Here is a 22,152-nt window from a genome sequence, read left to right as displayed (position 1 = left end):
AAAGCTTAATATTTATTTGATATGGTTGATCGTGACATGTTTAACCCTGTTTAGTACTGTAATAATGTAAACAGCAGTGTTGAACTTGCACAACATATGGATATCCTTTTAAAGCTTATGGCTGAAATTGTCTGTAGGGTCGTATAAAAGACTAACATTAATTACAAAAAAGAAACACATCCCCTACAGCCACTAGAAACTTGACGGCTATATTCCCTAAATAACTCATGTACATTTGAATATATTTAATTACATTTTTAATATATGAATATATATAGCTCTGAGCGGTCCATGCAGGTACATGGGAAGCCATCTTGAGGCAGGGAATGCAATTTAAAAGTTTAAGTGGTCAAAATGTAAAAAAATAAATAAAATAATACAATACACACACCTTACTTAAACAGTTGTAACACATGGGAACATGTAACACAATAGAATAAAACGGTAATTGTGTACCCTTTAAATAAAAATCTTTTATAAAGCAACATTGTGAGAGTGTTAAATTAGGCAGCCTGTCTCTTTTCCAGTATGTTAGAGAAAAAAATCAAGTCACGATATAGTCTCTTATTAAGTACTGTCACTAGAAAACAAAATAAATCAAACATCACAACAAAGCTTAACATCGAATGTAGCTGATGCCTGTATTATCATTATATAGCATTATAATTCCAGAATGAATCACAATATTGCATGTTTTTACTGTAGAGTGAGTCTTGTGAATAACCATATTTATCTGGAAAGATCACATCTACACTGACCATTGGCTGGATTTATTTAAATTTTATATGTACATGTATTTATTTGTTTTACATTTGACCAATTAACACCACTGATTAGTTATAAAGAAAAATAAATGCTTTCATAAAAGAAAACAGAATATTAAAGAACAAATGGGACTGGAGGAAATACTATCCATATAATATTGAAAAATGTATTGTGTACATAATGAAACCAAAATTACCATTCTTGTTAAACAACTCTTCCCTCTCCGCTTTATCGGATGGCCCTCCATTCTCATGCGCTGTGTTTTAACAGTAAGAATGTCACGTGAAGGCAATATGAGAGTAGCGTGAAGACGGACTGAAAGCTGCGGGGAAGCAGTGTGGTGGTGGTGTGACCTTGCATGAATCACGTTACAATCACGCTGCGTGTACTGTATTTACCCAATTCTGCATTGTAAATGACAGTACTTACACATTTTCTCTTCATTTCTGCACTTCTGCACAAGTTTATTCAGTTTATGCTGAACCAACATTGCTTATTATCCAGAAATTATTTACCTTTATAAAAACATAAAAACTAATCTGATTGGAGATCTAACATGTGGGATCGTTACATGTGTGGCTGCCTCTGTCGGCTAGAATTTCTAATGCTGACTGTTTTCATAGTAATTAAGAAATCCTTAGGTACAGTGAAATGAACATTGGCAGCTTCCCAAGCCTTTACACACTACCAAGGACAAGCTGTTGTGGCAGGAGCAGTTGAAACCTGTTATTTTTAAACCTCCTCCCTTGTTAAGGCAGAACACTATTTTAGCTGCTTACTGTACTTTATTCTAGTACTGGCTTGATTTACAATGGCGGCATGCATATTGTTGTACTTGCAAATTATGTCCTAAACTCCAATAGGGGAAAGCAGTTTAAAAGCCAGGCATTTACTTAATCTTTAGTGATGCCATATTTGAAAACAACTATAGGTGTGAGCCCATTGATGTTGTTTTTAAATCAATAAATTCCACACATGTAGCTGCATAGTCCTATTGCTTCATCCTTGCCATAGTGTTTTACATTTTCCATTTGGCCTCTCGACTTGATGACCTCTGTAATACTCCTACAGTTTCACAACCTATTTCAGTGAGATTAAAGCAATTAATTTAGAAATGCACAGCATATGTCCAGCAGATTGTAACTCAGTTTAATAGCAGGATATGTTTAAAGAGTTGTTATAAATTATCCTGTTTTGACACAGAATCTTAGCAACTACTTGTGCAAAGTACAACTATTTTTATCTTTGTGAGAAAGCTCAGTCTTATAGTCCCTGGATAAAGGTGTCTGCTAAGAAATAAATAAATAATATATTGCCAAGCCTCTTTGAAGGTTCAAAAGTGCTTTCATTTATCAGATCCCTCGGATTGAAGCACAGCACTGCTGGGTGGCCCAACCACTTCCAGAAGCTAGCGTTGACCTCTGTGGTAAAATCCCAAACTCTGGAACAGGAAGCTGATAGTTTAGGTGAGGGTAGGGCTGCAACTCCCCCTGCCAGAGACACAACCTTTCCTGTTACTCAGTGGTTTCTTGGGATCGTCCCAATACACGAAAACAAAGAAAATGTATTTGGGTGGGTTACACAGCTGTGCTAGCCGGACTTTAGAGTTCTCCAGTTGGTCTTGTTATCTCCAGAGGGATAATGAGGGGGGCATAAATAAAGTAAAATCATTATTGCACAATATTAGCCTTTTAAGAGGTAGTGTGACCATTGCAATTACTGCTGTAGCCAGTGCATTAAAGATATGTGCTAGCTTATTGATTTTTATTATTCCGTGCCAGTGGGTTATGTTGCTGATGTACTGTAGCAGCAAACACACTGATTATGTGTTTTTAGATTTAAACCCACCAAAGGCACCTTTTGAAAAAAAGTGGTCAGTTGTGTTTCTCACAGATGTAGTTTATTCAGCCTCTGTGAAAAGCATAGTGTAAAATAAGCACTCCTTGAAATGGGACCTGTCAGAAAAATTAAATACTGTGGGGACAAGCTTGACAGAGTTTATACCACAACTAGCAGCAAGTACTGCCAGAAAATTAGCATTTGCTTTTTGGTAAGTTACAAAAAATGAATTGGTTGCTTTTTTAAAAAAAAAAAATTTTTAAAGTTGTTTATTCAGTTTATTCTCATTTGTATATTCTAGCATGCTTGCCCATCCCCAATGTTATGGATACAGAAAAAAATGACATTGCCTGTCATCAAGTTAAAATCACTTCAACCAAAATCATGCATCCCTTTATTAAGGGTCTTTCAACACCTTTTATGATTTTTGAAGGACAAACAAATAAAAAACAACTGCATAATGATAGTAATAAATCTGAATTTCAAATAAGTTGACAAAATGTGTGAATCGGACAAAGTGTATCATAGATTATATGGATTGGCCAGAGTCTCTCTTCAAAGGAACAAAACCCCCCTCAAGAGCAACAAAGAGGACAGTGTAAAACCAAAGGCAACTGAAGCTTGTAATTGCAGTGATTAAACATTTCTAATCTTTTATAATTGTAAAGAAAAGTGTGTAAATTCTGATATGAGGCCATGGTCATTCGCTGTAAATATTGGTAGAATCTTGCAGCTGGTGTGTGTTCGTGGTGTTTGTTTTGTTTTTCCGGAAGCCTTTTTCTGTCAGTTCAGTTGGGTTAGGCAGCAGAAGCCCTCGATCACACAGGTATAATCAGTGGCTGTGTGGCGCTGCTGTAGAGCAGCTGGCTTGTTATGGCTTTTTTTTATTATATATATATCTATATCTATATATAGATATATAGATATATATATATATATATATATATAGATATATATATCTATAGATAGATAGATAGATAGATAGATAGATAGATAGATAGATATATAGATAGATATATATATATATATATAGATAGATAGACAGATATATAGATATATATAGATAGATAGACAGAGTACCAGTCAAAAGTTTGAGTTGCTGGAAACTAGGTTTTTATGATTATCTATGCTTTTAACTGTATAAACTTGTCTATAAACACTTAATATTTCATTATATGATACATGTACTTATATAAGCTGATAATCATAAGTGAATGGCATTCAAAAATTTAATTTAAATGAAAATGTAAATCTTGTCAATTTCAATGAAATGGTCACCCAAAGCAAGGGGATTTCAGTCTGAAGCCCAAGTCAGTTAAAAGTCTGAAATGTGTATAACATGGTGTTAGAACACTGGCCAGAGTATAACAGTTTCTTTGTTAGATGTTCTCTGGGTTAACTAGCATGTTTCCTAATTAACCTTTTGTCACCAATTATTGTTAACAAGTGAGGGTCCATGATTACTATAAATATAGGTAGCATAGGCACAAGTTTGTCATTCCTGAATGTAAGGGAGCAGAAAATGGCAAAATACGCTCAGTTAAGCAAAGAAAAAAGACAGTCTATAATTACTTTAAGAAATGAAGATCAATCTTTAAGACAAATTGCAAGAACTTTGCAAGTATCTGTAACTGCTGTGGCCAAGACTATCAAACGATTTGAAGAAACTGGCAATCATGAGGACTGAACAAGGTCAGGCAGGCCTAGGGTGACCTCAGAATCGGAGAACACATTCAGTAGAGTCACAAGTCTGCGAAACCCGCGATTAACTGCCTAAATGCTACTAGAAGTACGGATGTTTCAATATCAACTGAGTCAAAATTTGAAATATTTGGGTCCAACCACTGAGTATTTGTAAGACACAGAGAGGGTGAGTGCATGAGTTCTGCATGTGTGGTTCCCACTGTCAAGAATGGAGAAGGCAGTGTCATGGTCTGGGGTTGCTTTGCTGGTGACAGAGCTGGTGATCTTTACCAAGTCCATGGCAAGCTCAACCAGCATGGCTGTCATAGCATACTTCAGGATTACGGCTAGTTGGGCAGTCCTTCATTCTTCAGCAAGATAATGACCCGAAACACACCTCAAAGTTGTGCAAGAACTATCTGGCGAAGAAGGAAATTGAAGGACAACTCAATCCAATGACCTCTCCTGCCCAGTCTCCAGACCTCAATCCCATAGAACTTGTGTGGGACAAACTGGACAGAAGAGTCAAGCAAAGCTACCCACAAGTGCCCTACATCTCTGGAATTGCTGCAGAAGAGCTGGGAAGACATGTCGGGTGATTTCCTGCTGAAACTTGTTAACCGAATGCCTCGTGTTTGTGAGGCTGTTATTAAGGCAAAGGGTGGCTATTTTTAGGAACCCAAGATTTAGAAACAATTTTCAATTTTCTTGAACATTGCTTTGATACTCCCTATGTTTTGTTTTGTATATTGTAACATGTGTTTTCATTTTCAGCTATTCACAGAAACGTATACAACGTAAAACATAGTTTCCAGCAAGTGTACTCAAACTTTTGACTGGTTCTCTCTCTCTCTCTCTCTCTCTCTCTCTCTCTCTCTCTCTCTCTCTCTCTCTCTCTCTCTCTCTATATATATATATATATATATATATATATATATATATATATATATATATATATATATATATATATATATATATATGTGTGTGTGTGTGTGTGTGTGTGTGTGTATATATATATATATATATATATATATATATATATATATATATATATATATATATATATATATATATATATATATATCACACATATATGCATGCATACTGTGGCATACCTATTACTACAGCCTTTAAGGGCATTACATACAGATGTTTGCAAATGTTTCCTTCCATGTGTAGCTTTCTACCTGCTCCCTAATTGGACACTATGCTTCTCCAAAGTACTTTAGTTAAGTAGTGGCAGATGGCAATGATCAGCCATGAATCACTTTCCTTAAAAATAGAATTAAACCCACCACTGTCAGCTTCATATCTCGGATACTATTTTAGGTACAGTACTGACTTACATATGTATATGAAGGGTTAATATGTGTTGGTGACATTATATATCAGGCTATAAGAGATATTTTCAGGTTTTTGTTAAATATATTGGATAAATTCCTCCTGGTAAAACATGGTGGTGGTCTTGATCTCCCCTCTGACCAGAATTGGTTGCCATATTTGTGACTCAACTAACCCCACCCCACCCCAAACATATTTTTTTGGAATTCATCATCATTATCATCATCAATAATAATAATAATAATAGTGACTTGCCTGTTTCCTATGAATAGTACTTGGAAATCAGATTTTTTTTTTTTTTTTTTTTTTTTTTGAGACATTTGAGACAAGCGTCTCTATGTAGGCATTAAATCCAAGAGTTTTTAATTCAATTTGCAGTAGGTCATGTGGTTGTTTGTCACCTTGTTTATTGAGTTGCAGAAGTGGCACGACTCTTACAATCTAATTATTTTGATTGTTTTGGGCAAAATGTGATATAACACTATGCAGGTCTAGCAACATTACCTGCATTGATGTTTTTTTTAAATCTCCCATTCCCCTCCCACCAACACCTGTTGCAATTAAATGCTGCACGGAGCACTTATACAGGAGGTGGTAATGACGGCTTTGTTAAACGACGGTCACATTAACGTACAGCTTGGATTGACTTTCCTGACTTTAACTCATTCATTGAAGTGCTCACTTGAACTGTACTAATCGATTGATACAATATATAGGGGTTTGAGGTAATCCAGGGTAGACTGTTCACACAGGTTATTAAGAGTTTAGAAAAAAAAAAAAATAGCACTATTGAGTGCTTGAAAGTTTTATAGATGATATTATTAGATATGAGTTTAGGTCAATTTTTCCTGACATCATTTTAAAGTGACATTGACACTTGATTCTCTATTCCTTTGTAAGCAGGGATTTTGTTTTAAATTAGTTAAAACTGAAAGGTTGCCAAGATCCTGCAGACCTATTTTAAGGGCTGTAATACAGCTGTAATACTTTTTGTAGTCCTCTCACTAAAATGGATATGCATTGTCCTGCAGAAACAAATCTGCCAGAGAGAGCAAGTCAAAAACATTCCCAATCTACTTTACCACAGAGCTACCCTTAGGATGCCGTACTGTAGTTGCTCTTAACTTTCAATACCACCTCCACTGGATGATTAAAAAAATATATATATATAAGAAATACAAAGGTCAGCACAACCTGGTAATTTTAACAGGGTATTTTCGCAATAAACTAGAAAGCGTTAAGAGCCGGCTCCTGATTTAATATTCCACAGTGCACTGCATCGGCACATCCTGCAGCACCAAGAAATAACACAAACTCGTATGCAGGCAGCATTCCATCTCCATTCTGGCATGACTCCCATTTCAGTGGCTGATTCATCTAAGAGAGAAGTCATTTTTATCCACTATAGAGAACAAACAGGCTATTATCAAGGGGCATGCTATCCACATTACATTGGCAACTGCAAAATGCGGCATTATCCTCCCAAGATGATGGAGGTAATGTGCTTGACGTATATTCTGGTTTCTGCACTAAATTTGTCAGTTTCTGGAATTCTCTGGTTGCTTCGTAGACTTAGCTATATTAAGAATATTTAAACTAATTTGGAAAGGCTAAGTTGTATACAAAGTCTTGGCACTAATTCGAGCATGCCAGTTAATGGAATTTCAATCACTGTCCATGTTTGCATCCGGTGTAACTGGAATTAAAAACTATTGCTCTCTGCCATGGCAGTTATTTTCAGAGGGGTTTTGCAGCTTGCCACCTTGTCATTGTTTTACAATGCATTCATTTAGACGTTTAAACATGTTCTTCTTTTACAGGCGCTGCGTTACGAGCTGAAGGATAAAGAGCAGGCTGTCTGTAATGCCTTGGACCAGGCCAGAATGTTCCTGGCAGATCAGCCCATTGAGGGTCCCGAAGAGCCCCGGCGAAACCTGCAACCCAAAGCAGGTCAGATAGAATGGCTCTGATTCTCTCAGCTCAGTGTGGAAAAGACTGTTATGGTCATGTAAACTGGTGGCAGGAGCAAAATTGAAACACATCTATTTCCTGCTCAAACTGTAACACTAATGGTAAAAGATCATTTATATCTCATCTGTCACCAGTTTTGAAGGTGCAAGTTGGTCTGCATTAACCAATTAAAAGAATAGTACAATACCAAGCCAAGCAAGATACCTGTGTTTTGTAATTTTACATATTTAAGTCAATCAAAAAATATATTTTTATAATTTAAAGCATAAAGCAATTTTCCTCATCATTTTAAACAAAGGTGTTAAATGGCTCGCCATTTCCCGGGCAAAATGCTTTTTAAAAAAAAAATTATAATAATAACTAAATATACATAAGCATTTGTTACCTGTTAAATCATGTTTGTGTTGCTTCAATTTATCATAATTCTGAATTCCATTCAGAAGCAAAGGCTTATAGTAAGAGAAAGAGGGTGGGTAGAAGGATTAAGACGGCTTAAGTCTCCACTAAATTGTGGTGTTTTGTTTCAAACCCTCTCTTAAAATTGATATACTAACTCTTCCATGTTATGAGATGAAAGCAATACAGATGTTTTGTTAGAAATAACAAACAAACGGTAGAATAATTCTGGAGATTGGCTGTGGTGATGAATATAAATGTTGTCCTGTAATCTGATCCGAAGTCGGGGTAAGCAGTGGGCAGATGCCAGCTGCCTGAGTCACTTCAGGGGGGAAACAGAAATTGGCTCCCTTATCAAAAAGGATGAGATTTAATTCAAATTTCAGATGGAATGTACAAACCAGCATCTACTGAATGTTGAGACTGTGAAAAAAGTATATTCTAGAAACGTGTGAGGATAGCCCAGTGTTTACTGGGATCTGCAATTTGTAGTTAATTTAATTTTCTTAAATGTGAATGAATACTACCACCACAGTAGCAGTAACATGTGGCTTTTTAAAAAAAAAAATGCTAGAAGTCACATTTTCATATGAATGTAATTTACAATAGTAGTAGTCTGGAGAAATTCTCTGCCGTTCTGGTTTAATGGTCTGAGGCTGTTGATGATGTTGACACTGTCATTGCTTCCCTTACTCTGCCTCTGCGCCTGTTGACCCCTGGAGAAGTCAACATGTTTGTTATAATTGAGGGACATTAAATCAACTTAACACCCACTATGCTGCTTACTGTGAAGGCTACAAAGGAAGGGCAAGACACGCAGACTTCATTAGATAAGACAGAATTAGCTATGGGCATAATTTAGCAAGGTCATACACGTCACAATAATTTCCTGTGACGGCCAGTGTGGGTACAGTTGTTTTAAAGGGAGGAGGTGAAAGTACATTGAAAGCTTTTCTAGCTGGACATACACAAGCTTAATGGTTTTGTCCTTGCTTTACCTTTTAACTCTGATTGGGTCATTAAATACAAATCAACTAGACTAGTCACTTGCAATGCTAAGCATTATGTTCGATACATCAATATCTCCATGGTGTTCACTCTGGGAACCCTCTCTATTAAAAGTAGAAATGTAGGTATCATGTTTCATATTTGTCTTTATAATTACTCATATACTATATGTCGGGGACCTTGCACAGAACCTGAATGGCTTTATACTCCAAAGTACTTTCACGTGTGTCTTATATGTAACTTTTCATTAATGACACATTAAATAATAAACACAGTTGTATGTAAATATTTGACACATCATGGAATTGCCACTGTTCACCCATAATGGATGTAAGGGTTGTTATATTCCAGACAGACCACTCAGACCCAACCAGAGTAGACAACAGTGCATACTGAACACATCTGCACTGATACATTACAGGCCAAATCTTCCCCAGTTTCTGTCATTTATGTCTACTTTGATGGAGAATTAGTTGTACTTTTTGTTGTTACCTTGGTTATAGTTAACATGTTTGGTTAAACAGGTTTCATTGCCCTGGGTTCTTTGATCATACATTGAGCACTGAAGTCTGTAGCCACCCCTGTCTAGGTGCTTACTGACTTGATTCGCTAGTGCCCTTTTACTTCTGATTTGTAAAACGAACATTTCAACAGGGCCAGTGGGCACTGAAGACAAGTCAATTGAAAAGCTGGTGATGTTGTTGTTTACACTGGAACACAGAACTTTTGTGACCAACTGTGGGAGCGCTGCACATGAATTTGTGAAGTAGTAACACTGTCACCTTTCTCTGCAGAGCTCACTCCAGAAGAGAAAGCCCAGCGACTCGCCAGAGCCATCCGCAAGCAGTCTGCAGAAGTGAAGGAGAAGTGGGAGAGGCTGAACGCCCATGCCGGCAGCTGGCAGCAGCAGGTGGAAAAGGCGCTAGGCAAGCTGCAGGACCTGCAGGGAGCTATGGACAAGCTGAATGTCCAACTGACTGAGACCGAGAGTGTCCGTGCTGGCTGGCAGCCAGTAGGAGACCTCCTCATTGACTCCTTGCAAGATCACATTGACAAAACCACAGTAAGTACTGGTAACCAAGCAGTTCAGAATATTGGAAATTGTGCATTCTGTAGGAAAACCTATGGAAAAGGAATCTTTTAAGGAAATGCTTTTACAGACCCTGATTTAACATTAAACTTGGACTATCAACAGTGATTGATTTCTCTTGTTTACACGTCTTTATTAATAACATGATTTTTATAACATAACTATTATTTTTATAACATGAGTAATATTTATAGTGTGTACCTTAACCATGTGTGCTGTTTTATATTGCAACATTAATAATTAACCATTTACAAAAACAGAGTTTCAACCATTGTAAAATGCACATGCTCTTCTCATAAACTGAAGGGGCAGTTATTTAATACAAAATATAAACATGCCCTTATTTCTGACACAAAATTTGACCATGACAATAGAATATGTACCCTTTCTCCCAATGTTGGATCTTTAGACTTGCGTAAGGGACAACTTGAGTTCATGTTCCTTCTCTGTTAACTTCAGTGTATGAATGGGCTGAGAATGAAATGAAAGTATGAAAAGGGTTTTCTCTGGCAGGAAAATTTGCTTTCACAGTTGGTGTTGGCTTGGATTGGGGTCAATCCAGCATCAAACAGACTACAAATGCACCTTTGGTGTGAAATATAGTGGAACTGTATTGTAATGCTTTTGGCAACAAATGCTAATGTTTCTTGGCTATAATTTTTCCCTGAAAATATTCAAGCAGTATGTAACGGAGCAAGGTCCCTCACATTGTAAAACCAGCAATGTACTTGTTTAGACTTTCCATTTAGCTGTGCTTTTAATTTAAACACTGTGTTTTTTAAACAAATATGTAATTGCATCAAAAAAAATTATAATGATAACATAAAATTGTTACTTTCCTGTTGTGTGTGATCCACTGTCCTGCAGGAGGGGACAGGTTCCTGAAAATAATTGTTACCACTTTTGAGGCACTATCACAGTGGAAATGCACATTTTCAGCGTGAAGTGTGGGTCTAGCTGTGTTAAAATGAAATTTTTACAACCTTTGTGTTTGCTTCTGTATACAGAACACCCTACAAGTTCACATGAGCCATGGCATTAATATGCATATGAGTAACAGAACTTGCACCTTTACAGTATAACTTTGTTTATTTTTAGTTAAATGTCCTTATGAAAATGGTTGAAAGAACTGCAGTGAGTGAATCAATTACAGTATACAGCACTGTACAAACTCGGTACAACTCGTGTATTTCGATTGAAATAAGAATTAATAAAATAACTACAGTGTTATTTTTACGAACGCAATTCATCCACAAACTGCACAAACTGTTGACTATACTTTTAGGTATTGGGTTTTACTGTCCAATTTGACAGCTTAAATAGCAAAAGTTGACAAATGTACATTATACAGAATTCACTCGGTGAACAAAAACAATAATAAACAACTTAGTTTCACGCAGATATCAAACATTGTCGATTTGTTTTGAAAGTTCTGCTGACAAGCTCATTATCCTGAATAACATGAGCTGTAAAGCCAATTGAACGAGAACTCATTTTTTGCTTCTCACTCAGTATGAACTGACACTGTAACCAGCTGCACTTGGTAGTTGTGAATTAACGAATGAGCGATTAATTTCCAGTCAGAGGTCTGTCACGTGAAACGACGGTGTCGAGTTATCCATTAGTCCTTTTTAATAGTTTTTATCCCTTCGGTACCAGTAATAATTGTCGAATTACAAGCATGGTGTCGAATTCACAAATTAAGAGGCAGGATGCACATATTTTATATGGAGAAAATTCAGGACCAAGACTGTCTGTCAAATTAAGCGAAGGTGTCGAATTAGCCGAGGTTGACTGTATATGTATTTGCTGTAAAACCTTGTTTTATTGTTAACTTACCTGAGTTGTATCGGGTAGTGCTGTCCTCCATTTTGTGGGAGGAAGTGAAAAGTCACCATCTTAGGTTAAGGAGTCTTTTGATACTTGCCTTAGTGCTGACTTCTTGTAGTCAGGGCAGCACCATATATTATGTAAAGTGGAAGTATGTATTGATTGGTTGTATTTTGCTTGTTTAAAGCACGATTTTTTTGATGCACCTGTATGTTTGTATTATAATATGTATGTATTAGGATTTATTGAATCTTTTGTAGTCATTTTATTTATTATAAATATGTGGTAGTTTTTATTGGGACCTGCTCACTTGGCCTGCCAGGGGGAGGGGTATGCCTTTTCAGGTATATATGCTAGCAGCTTCGGTCAGTCTGGGTGGTGACCCACAGAGGATACGGGATAGCCTGAAGCCCTGCTAAGCCTAATTTTTGCTTATATGAACCTGTTACAGGTTTTATTTGTTGTTTATCTACTTTTAGATGTACTTAGTATAGTGCATATAGTTCCTTGTGCATAGTTAGCATTCTCAGTAAAAAAAAATCTTAGGTTTGCATCAACTCCTTCTATTCTTGCCTACTTCCCTGTATATCATCTAATGCTGCTGGCAGCTACTTCCACACAGTACTTAAAGAAAGTTTTGAAGTTGCCCCTCTTTCATATAATAAATGTGTTGATTTATTTGAAACATTATACTCTAGTTTAAGAATTGTGTTAACACATCTAAAATATTTTATAAACATTAACAAAGATTTCCTTGCATGTCTTTGTGTGATTTTTCTCCAGTGGTATATATTTACTGAACTGTAAATGTGGGTTCTCTGTGACCTCAGTGTTGACCTATGGCATGAAGAACAAGTTTAAATGTTTTCTTTTTTCTAACTAGGCATTCAGAGAAGAAATTGCCCCAATGAAACAAGAAGTCAAAATAGTAAATGATTTGTCCAGTCAGCTGTCACCTCTTGATGTTACTCTGTCGTCAAACACCTCTCATCAGCTTGATGACCTGAATATGCGCTGGAAACTCCTACAAGTAAGACTGAAAATGAGACCTGGAAATCGACAGCCTGAAGCTGTTTGTTTAAAATTCATCTTGCACAGTGTGGCCAATTAAAGATCACAGCAGCATACTGGGATTGATATTTGCCTCTTAATTTACTTGTCACGTATTATTTTCTTGTAGTTGTATAATTAATAAATCAGGATGGCACTTTATCTCTACCCAGGCACGAAAGTACAGTACTGCCCTGCATTTTTCAAGTTATAATTTTCCCCTATAATTCAAATTTACCTATTCAACATTAAAACAATGAAACACCGATTTTAATGGAGTGCTCACCAAAATGATTAACTTGTTCTCTATAATTCTGTTGAAGATTTGGCTCTGGTTGTATTTTATACCTCAATTTGGAACATCAGGAGATCAGAAACAACACAATATATGAAAAATGGTTTTGTGGCTTGCATTTCAAACCCAGTCCAGTTGTCCAAATTCAGTCAGATCTATTGCAAAATTACCAAGATGCTGCACTATATCGTTTATTTTAAATTATTGCATATCTTGAACTAAAGTAAAAAACTAAATCATTTTTAGCACAGTAAAAAGGGAGGGGTTGGTACTGCTGATAAGACTAATGAGAGTACATTGATTTTTACAGAGTTGTTAAGTATTCATTTAGAAAGTTCTGCCAGAAGATGCAGTAAACATGAATTACTATTTATTGGATCATCTAGATCTGTGTCTGGGAGGGCAGATTTCTTATTATATTCCCACCCACTGTTGGGGAAACTAAAGTTTCCTGTGGACAATCAATATAACCTTAGCAGAGGATATCATCATACAAGCCTTAGGATTTTCTGTGCCTTTTCTAACTTCCTCAGTGTTGTGTATTGATTAATATTTAAGGGCAAGGAAGATGGAGAGGCTCTTACAGATACATGCATATCTATTTATTTGCACTGTGTCATGCTTTCCATTCTTGTGGACTATAGCTGGGAATCAGTTTTATATCTGCTATAACGGCATACTTGCAATCAGTCTTGAGTGTGCAACAGAATCAATATTACAAGGCAGCAGTTTCTTCTTATCAGATATGCAGTTCGATTCTCTCCACGTCCTTTAGATCTTTCCTAAAGGAAATGAACATTAGTGTTCTCTCTGTGATCTGTAGGTTGCAGTCGAGGATCGCCTCAAGCAGTTACAGGAAGCCCACCGGGATTTCGGACCATCATCGCAGCATTTCCTCTCCAGTAAGAAGTACATTCTTTGCCGTTTTGAAAGCGGATTTTATACATGAACATAAACAAAAGACTGGTGTTTTATAGGACTCAGGGGTTTCCAGGCTCTCTAAATAAAATCAGACCGTACAGGATATCTGTAAGCACACATGCATCATTAGGGTTGCAGTAACAAGTCTTTTTTTATTTTATGTGTGGTTTCTGATTTAATGCTGAAATAATCAGAAAAGAAGTGATGTTCATCTTTTACGTTTGACATGGAATTAGGATACTTAAAGCTTTGGGCCATATGGCTGCAATTGATGACTCATGAGTCCTCTAAGAGGAGGTTTTTGATTGAGTGCCTAAGCCTGATCTCTCGTATAACTTCACTGCCACAGAGGTCATTTACCTGAACTTGTTTCAGCTATTGAATATTTATTTCATGCAGTGATTTCTTAGACATGGTTTATTTATTTATTTATTTAATGGTTATTACTGCTGAACACATTTTAATCACTGCATACAGTAGAAAAGGCCATTTGCCAGATATTTTACTGTGCGTTTTGATCATCCATTATTTTCATGATTCATGTATAACATTTATTTTAATCTTTATTACAATATGCAGCCGAAGTTTCTAATTCTTGTCATATGGTGGTTATTACTGTGTCGTGTGAAATTATATAGATCTACACTTGTCCAGCTTGAATTTAACAGACTATGATTAAAAAGTGGAAAAGTATGAAAAATTTAACATTTTACAATAGCTGCTGTGGTAAAATATATAAGCCCTTCCTTTTCCATTCAGCGTTAACACATTTATACCTCAATGGCCCACACTAAAAGATACGACGATTGTTTGGTCTTGCTTTAAAAAAAAAAAAAAAAAAAGAAAATCCAGTCATTTTGTTAGTAAGTGGTTCTTATTTTTGGCATTATGCATTTACATATTGACTGCTTGAAACTGATTGCTTATTGCACACCACAGCTTGCATACTGCATTTGTTTTGTACATTTAAATCGTTTTGTCTTTTTTTTATTTCAGCGTCAGTTCAGCTCCCATGGCAGAGAGATGTATCTCATAACAAAGTTCCCTATTACATCAAGTAAGTTTGTCTTTCTGCTGCATTTTAAGTTGTCATTTCAGCTCTTCAGCATAACTTGTTTTAATAAAAAAAAAAAAAAAAAACACCCACTTCAAATTATGCAGACAGAAGATTAAAAACCTCCTGGAAGAAGCTAAAGCTAAAATTATAGAAAAGCAAATGCTTTATATTAAACTGTCAACTTAGTATATTTAATTTAATAGGCATGTCGTGTCCAACATTAGCTTACAAGACTAATAGTAACAAATGTAATTGTTAGGCATAGGGCAAGATAAAAGCCACAGAAGAACTGTTCTATAACATAAGCCCTTTATTGTGTTATAAAATTAAAATATTATAGATGAATCATAGCTGACACATCATTGGGTTTTAATGCAGCCCTTGCTTTTTCCTAATGCTCAACATTGAACTTGCAATGCTTTTAAAGGGCCCCTTTCCCTGAAATATATTTCTGTGTAATGAATTTGATATGAACAAGAAAGTTGATGCCTTATTGGCATTATCTGAGAACAGTAGACAAGGAACTCCCCAGCGTTAACACCTTTATCTTGTACCAAATGTGAAATGCTACAGTAAGTGGCTGAAAAGAAAAAAATAATTAATGAGACACTTGTCTGTTGCCCTCACAAACCACATAAGAGAATAAAAAGCAGAAAGAACTGTCCATATACATTAATCATTTCCTGGCTTCAGGCTTGAGCAGATAAGAATTCCGCACATACATGCCTGCTTCCAGTATCATATCTTTAGCATTATTTTTATTTTCCTCTCCCTGGGTGTCATCTTACAGTTTTGTCTTTACGGGCCCACCAGTGTCACTGTTCTTCATCCATTATTATGTCTGGTGGGCGTTTCCTGCTGGTGCTTATAGACAGTTAGCAGGCATGCTTTTAACACCAAAGTACTTTCTGAAACTGTTTGCCTTGCTTCTTCACTGTGATGTTTGAGTTGCACGTTGCCATACTGTTGGTGAAGTTTGCTTACACGCTGACAGACCCATTTGCTGTTCTCAGCTAAATCAAGGCAGACAGTAGAATGAAAATATCAGGCAGGACAGTTGTGTAGCAATTTTTTTTTGCTGCACAGCTAAAGTGAATAAAAAGTTTATTTTAAGATAATTATGATAACAAAACAAACCAAAAAAGAATACTACTGAGTAGTTGAACATTTATGGATGAAATCAGTTTAGCCACTAAGTGTAGAATATTACCCCTAATCACCTTTAAGAGAAGGCACTTTAAAAGCATTTGGATGTTGCAAAGGGAACTGTTGTCTAGTTGCATTTGTAATTAGCTTGGATTGATAAGTTGTAATTCTGGGAGGTTGATATGCAGTGTACCTTTAGAAGACAGTGGATCCTCAGATTGTTCCAACTGTAATGAGATAGACAGAAGGCAGTCTCCAAAACTGTGTGTGTGTTGACCTGCAGTACAGCTTGTTTACACGGTAGGAAACATTGGTAAGTGTACACTTGTTTAAAGTGTGTTAACAAAAAGAGTATTGCTTCAGAATGTAGCATTTCTGACTCTACTTCCAAATGATGTGTAAGTATTATGACCCCAAAAACAGTGCAAAGATTACAATAATGTGTAAAAACTGTAAAATTGGTACATGTGAGAATAAACAAGGGTAAACCTGGTAACTGTTAAAGGCTGCAATTACACTGTTGTATTCTACATGGTGCTCTGTAAGAGAGCGATTTTGCATACGTGGGTCGTCACTGAATAATAATAAGGCAGACACAGCATTGGTTGTTGTCACGCCGCACAGGCGCACAGATTTAATAAACAACACAGTTGCTGTCACTAGGGCACCAGCAATGTTAGCCCTAGTAAGAGTTTGGAAAGTCAAATTATTATTCAGCCTGGCTCACCGCTGCAACCTCCGAAATAACTCGGGAGAGACAATGACGGAGCACTCGCTTCCTCCGAAACAAGTGCCATCAGCTGTCCGCTTTTTTTCACTCTGCAAGCCGGTCGTGCAGCCATATCCTAAAACTTAGTGTCAGAGGACCACACAGTTCTGAATTGCGTACAGGTGGGCCTGCAGGTGCCCGGCCATCCACAGGGGTCGCTGGTGTGCTTTGAGCAAAGGACTCCCCAGCCGCTTGGCCAATTGTGTGCCCTAGTGAGAGTTAATAACGAAAACTAAACAAAGCTAAAAATAAAGGTTTGCCACACAAGGCAAGTGCTTGCCTCAATAAGATATGTCCCACTCCAGTAATCTACTCTACGAAATGCTCTCTATACTTGTTTGGGATCAAATCACCTAAACTGAACTTGTGAAGTCCCGGCATCCTCCGGACGAGTCCAGCCTCTTCCGACAGCATCGGTTGGGCAATGCCTTCACGAGCAACGTCTCGGAGTGGAAGGGTTTCGTGTAGTAATCCTTTCATCTGGAGCAGACGCTGTCCTCAGTGTACACAAAGCAAGCTTTTGCTCAGCGCCTGTCTGTGTAGAAATGACTATGCAGTAGTGCCGAATGCCGGCACTGCTGCATTAAACAGGCGTAGGCATCCTGGGCACTCCCCCCCCCCCCTTTCCCCAGCCAATCAGGACATTCCGACCAGCTCAGCTCCGGGCAAGCCTTCCTGTTTACTAAACAGGAGTCTAGCTGAACCAGCGACAGGGTCCTCCCTGTCACACACCCCATGTTTTCTGTTAATATAACTAGTGTAATGTACTGAAGAATTTTAAACCTAAATTAAGCAGCTTCATTTAAGGAATTGCTTTTCCTCTAGCTTAGTAACGTGTTGTAATTTAAACCATGCAATTTGCCAAGAGATTCTAAATGAAGATAAGAAATGTATTGAAACGTTAGATCTTATGCTTGTACTGCTATGCAGACATACTTGCCAATTTTCATACTTGTAACACCATCGTTGCAATCATTTTATTTCAACACACTGCTACTCAGGCTTGTCAGAAAGTACTGTGGACTGTATGGTTAAAGTCTGGCCCATTTTTATTGAATTATATATTTATTTAAGTACGTTCTGCTTTTTAGATTGTGATTAGCTTATATCGCCTAATCCTACTGATGTTAAAAATCATATTACTTCATTGCAGACAAACCCTGTGGTTTTGATTTGGCATTGCCAATGCAGCTTGTTCTGTATGGAAGGCATTTTAGTTTTAACAAAAAGTAATTAATTGTAACATGAAAACAGTCATAATTACTAGTCTCTTTTTAATGCGTTGTTAGTAAATCTAGGCAGTGATTTGTTAGCCAGTGTGAATTAGGTATTAAAGAGACCGAACACTGACAAGACTGTGCCTTAAGCAGACTGTTTTTCTTTAGAAAAATTGTGTGACCTGAAGTATGATTAACCACCTCAACTTCAGATGTAAAAATGAAACCCCTTCCCAGGTACCAGATTTTGAAAATATTATTTTTTTCCAAACCTGTAATTGCTATAAAATGTTAATATATGATGAGTAAAACACAAATAAATGACCTAAACTGTATTTTTTCATTACTACATGTGTACTACTTACCCATTTTCAACAGAGACAAAAACAAGTGGTGGTTTGTTTATTTATTTATTTATTTTTTAAAATGAAAACAAAAATGCTGCTATTAACAATAATAATCAGTAAACATTATCAAATAAAAATCAAACAACATCAGAACATGTGCCATTATCGACTTGCTCTGTACCATTTATTGAAATGTTCAATACAGCAGAACCTTTTTTTTCTTATGTCTTTTGTTTTTATTTTCGTAGCAGACCCTGCCCCTTTTTTGCGGTCTTTGCTTCCCTTGTGTTGGAGGGATAGTCACAAATACTTTGCTAAGGCATTATGATGGGTCTGGCTGCCGCAGATGCCTGCTTTATTGCCTTGTACACAGTGCTGTTTTTTGATAGTATTTAGTCACAGCACTGCCATTTCAAACCAAAAAGCTTCCCATTTGCAGATGGTTTACCTGAAAAGTAGCTGCATGCTCTTTTGTTTGTACAGTTTGTACTGTTCTTGGCTCCACATCCTCTTCATCATCATCGCCGAGTGATAATTCAGCATCACTGTCGCTGGTATTGAAATCCTCCGAACCAGCTTCACTCCCGTTGCTCATTATAGAAAGAACACGTACGTTGCCATGTTTAGCTTTTGCTAAAAACTGTATAATAAAACATAAATATGTACACTTGTAAAAGTTGAATGGCTTCCCGCAATGTATCTCAGACTGGAATCGCTACATGACACGCAGTTGGATACAAATGTCACCTGACACTCCCCTGACTTTCATTGCACATTCCACAGTACTAGCACTGCCTTAGAGAATGAAACCTGAGACGCTAGACTGAGAAACCGCTCATAGAATAGAATGGGAAACTTGACATATGCAGGTACAGCATGGCACTGCAAGTGGGTTTTTATTTGACGTATGTGCTTATGTCATGGTGTTGAAGTGGTTAAAAAAAACATGTTTTAAATGTTTTTGTTGATGTAATCATCTGTGTAGTTACTGCTTATAAAAAGACAAGTACTGTAAACAATAATAATGATATATTGATCATTTGAATTAGCTTACAATGCCAGTTTTTTGAGTGTTAATTAACATCTAGCCACATGTTTGTGTTTCAAGGCTAACATTGTCACACGTCAGGCTCTTTTTCTGTTTCCTAACACCAGGGGACTGAAATGACTTTTAATGTTATATGTGCAAACTATGCCATTCATTGCCAATGAAATGGTTGATTTTTGTATTGCCTATTTTGTTTTTGTTCCAGCCATCAGACTCAGACTACCTGTTGGGACCATCCAAAGATGACAGACCTGTTCCAGTCTCTTGGTATGTAGTTACCTTATTCTTACCAGTGCTGTGGGTCACCTTCAGCTACAAATATGTTTCTGTGAATGTTCAGATACAGAAATCTCCCACTGCATGTATTGCAACTTACTGGGGAAGAACATACTAATATACAGTATTATAACTACGGCTAGTTTCTCTTAACCAAGCAGTAAAGACAATATAATTCCATGCTTTAATTTGTTGTGGTATAGTATAGGGATTTCAAACTTTCACTTTGATTTTATTGTATTTGACTTCCCGCTAACCCTTATGTAACATTGACTTTGCAAACCATTCATTTGGTTTAAAAACCTTTTCAAATGTTGCAATATGACCCTTAGTTTGATGAGAAACACTCGCCGGCTGACACTTTCAGAAAGAGACATATTCAGCTTGAAACAAGAAAAGCCAGGTTGGCTTTTGGGGGTTAACAGTGAAGAGGGCTGAGGTGTTGGCCTTTCAGGGTGGCCCGAGCAAGTTATTATTACCAATGCTTTTTTTCATGTGGGTGAACCTTTTCTGCCAGATGGTCAGTGTAATGCAGAAACAGCAAGAAAAATTAGAGAAGTGCATTTTCTTCATGCTGAAACCACATTGGTGGTGGGAAGGTCATAGTACAGCTTTGATACAAAATGAGGTATGAAGAAAAAATCTGCTTATTGAAAGGCAGCTAGAATGAATTAGCTGTAGAGAAACAAAAACGTTTGAGGCTTTAAAGCTCTTTTTGGTATACTTTATCACTGTTTTATTGTTGTTGTTTGTTCAGGTATGTTTGATCTTGAGGAATCCTTTACTGCACATCACATCTTTATTGTGCTTTTAAAGCAAAGTGCCATAGTCTTTAAAATTTTGACAAGAAAATGTTTGTATGAATTTCTTGTACTACAGAGGCAGGCACTTATCAAGCATTAACAAAAAAGTAATTCCTCTGCAAAGCAGCTTACTGTAGGTTAATATAAAATACTAACATACTCCAAAAAAAAAAAAAAAAAAAACTGAAAGGGGATGGTAAGATTAACAATTCTTAGTGAAATACTGTTTTGTAAGCAATTAACTCTTTTGCAATAAAAAATGCATCGTTTTCCATCCTTTTTCTTTTTATTGCAGCCGATTTGAACAATGTGCGTTTCTCTGCCTACCGAACGGCAATGAAGATCCGAAGGCTTCAGAAAGCTCTTTGCTGTAAGTAACAATAAATAACCTTCCTTTTGTCTTCAGGTACTGGGCAGCATTCTGTTTGTTCAATCTTGAATCATGACATTGCCTGGATTGCAGCAGTATGGCACTGTAGGAGTAGATTGCAATGCCATAAATATAGACGATGGACAATCTGGTATCTTTTCCGACTCATTGAAGTGAAGAAATAAACACTTTTACATAGAGTAATTTAGGTATTATAATGTTATATGAAACCTGCCTAACAATATGCTATATTCAAGATGATTTAAATGGCTTGTACTTAAATATACAACTAGAATGGAAGTTTAACTTTTTTTTTCAGTTGGAGCTTATACACAGTATTACTTCAGATTTAAAATGCATGTTAGTAGACTGTTAAAAGTGATTTAGAATTGTATTCCTCTTATTCCTCTGTATTCTCACTATTCACATAATCCTGAAGATAAACAGAATTACATTTTTAAAAAAGGGAGCCATTCATTTTTTTAAATGTTACCAATGAGAAATGTGGAAGGTACCCAAAAGCAAACATTACACTAATTAGATATTTTGAACAGCAGGTCATTATGAAACAGGTGTTAATGTCAAGGACAGGTCTTTACCGTGATGTGGTGCAATGTTTATAAACACTGAATCCTCAAGTTTCCCCCGGGTTCCTTGAAACAGGTGGTCCTGTATCTAATTGCAAGTTTTACTGGGAGAAAGTGTGGCTGGGGGTCCTGCCAGACACCCTTCCATCTACTCTGCTCTTGTGGTGTTATATGTCCTCTGTGGCTGGCAGCTTTTTATTTTTTCTTTTGTCAGCCTCAATTCTCTTCAGGAAAAAAATAGTGAAACCACCTCATTCATAATAATTGAAGACTTTTCTGTGTTACTGGGTGTGCTGCAGTGAGTGAAAGTTTTCTGTGTGAACAATATGCATAACATTCATGT

At 36.7% G+C, this 22,152-nt stretch overlaps 1 protein-coding gene across 5 annotated transcripts in view; it reads left to right on the top strand.

Annotated features, from left to right (window-relative positions):
• Nucleotides 1-22,152, top strand: part of LOC121316956 (utrophin-like) — a 224,518-nt gene that overhangs the window by 166,382 nt on the left and 35,984 nt on the right. For all 5 annotated transcript variants that reach the window (XM_041252376.1, XM_041252375.1, XM_041252374.1 and 2 more), the window contains 7 exons: nt 7,449-7,578; nt 9,798-10,066; nt 12,807-12,953; nt 14,092-14,170; nt 15,186-15,246; nt 19,979-20,040; nt 21,148-21,222. In XM_041252376.1, coding sequence (XP_041108310.1) covers nt 7,449-7,578; nt 9,798-10,066; nt 12,807-12,953; nt 14,092-14,170; nt 15,186-15,246; nt 19,979-20,040; nt 21,148-21,222 — 823 coding nt within the window. The remainder of the gene's footprint in view (nt 1-7,448; nt 7,579-9,797; nt 10,067-12,806; nt 12,954-14,091; nt 14,171-15,185; nt 15,247-19,978; nt 20,041-21,147; nt 21,223-22,152) is intronic.

Source organism: Polyodon spathula, chromosome 6 (genome assembly GCF_017654505.1).
Source record: "Polyodon spathula isolate WHYD16114869_AA chromosome 6, ASM1765450v1, whole genome shotgun sequence".
NCBI classification, from domain to species: Eukaryota; Metazoa; Chordata; class Actinopteri; order Acipenseriformes; family Polyodontidae; genus Polyodon; species Polyodon spathula.
This window is presented reverse-complemented; position numbering and strand designations above follow the sequence as displayed.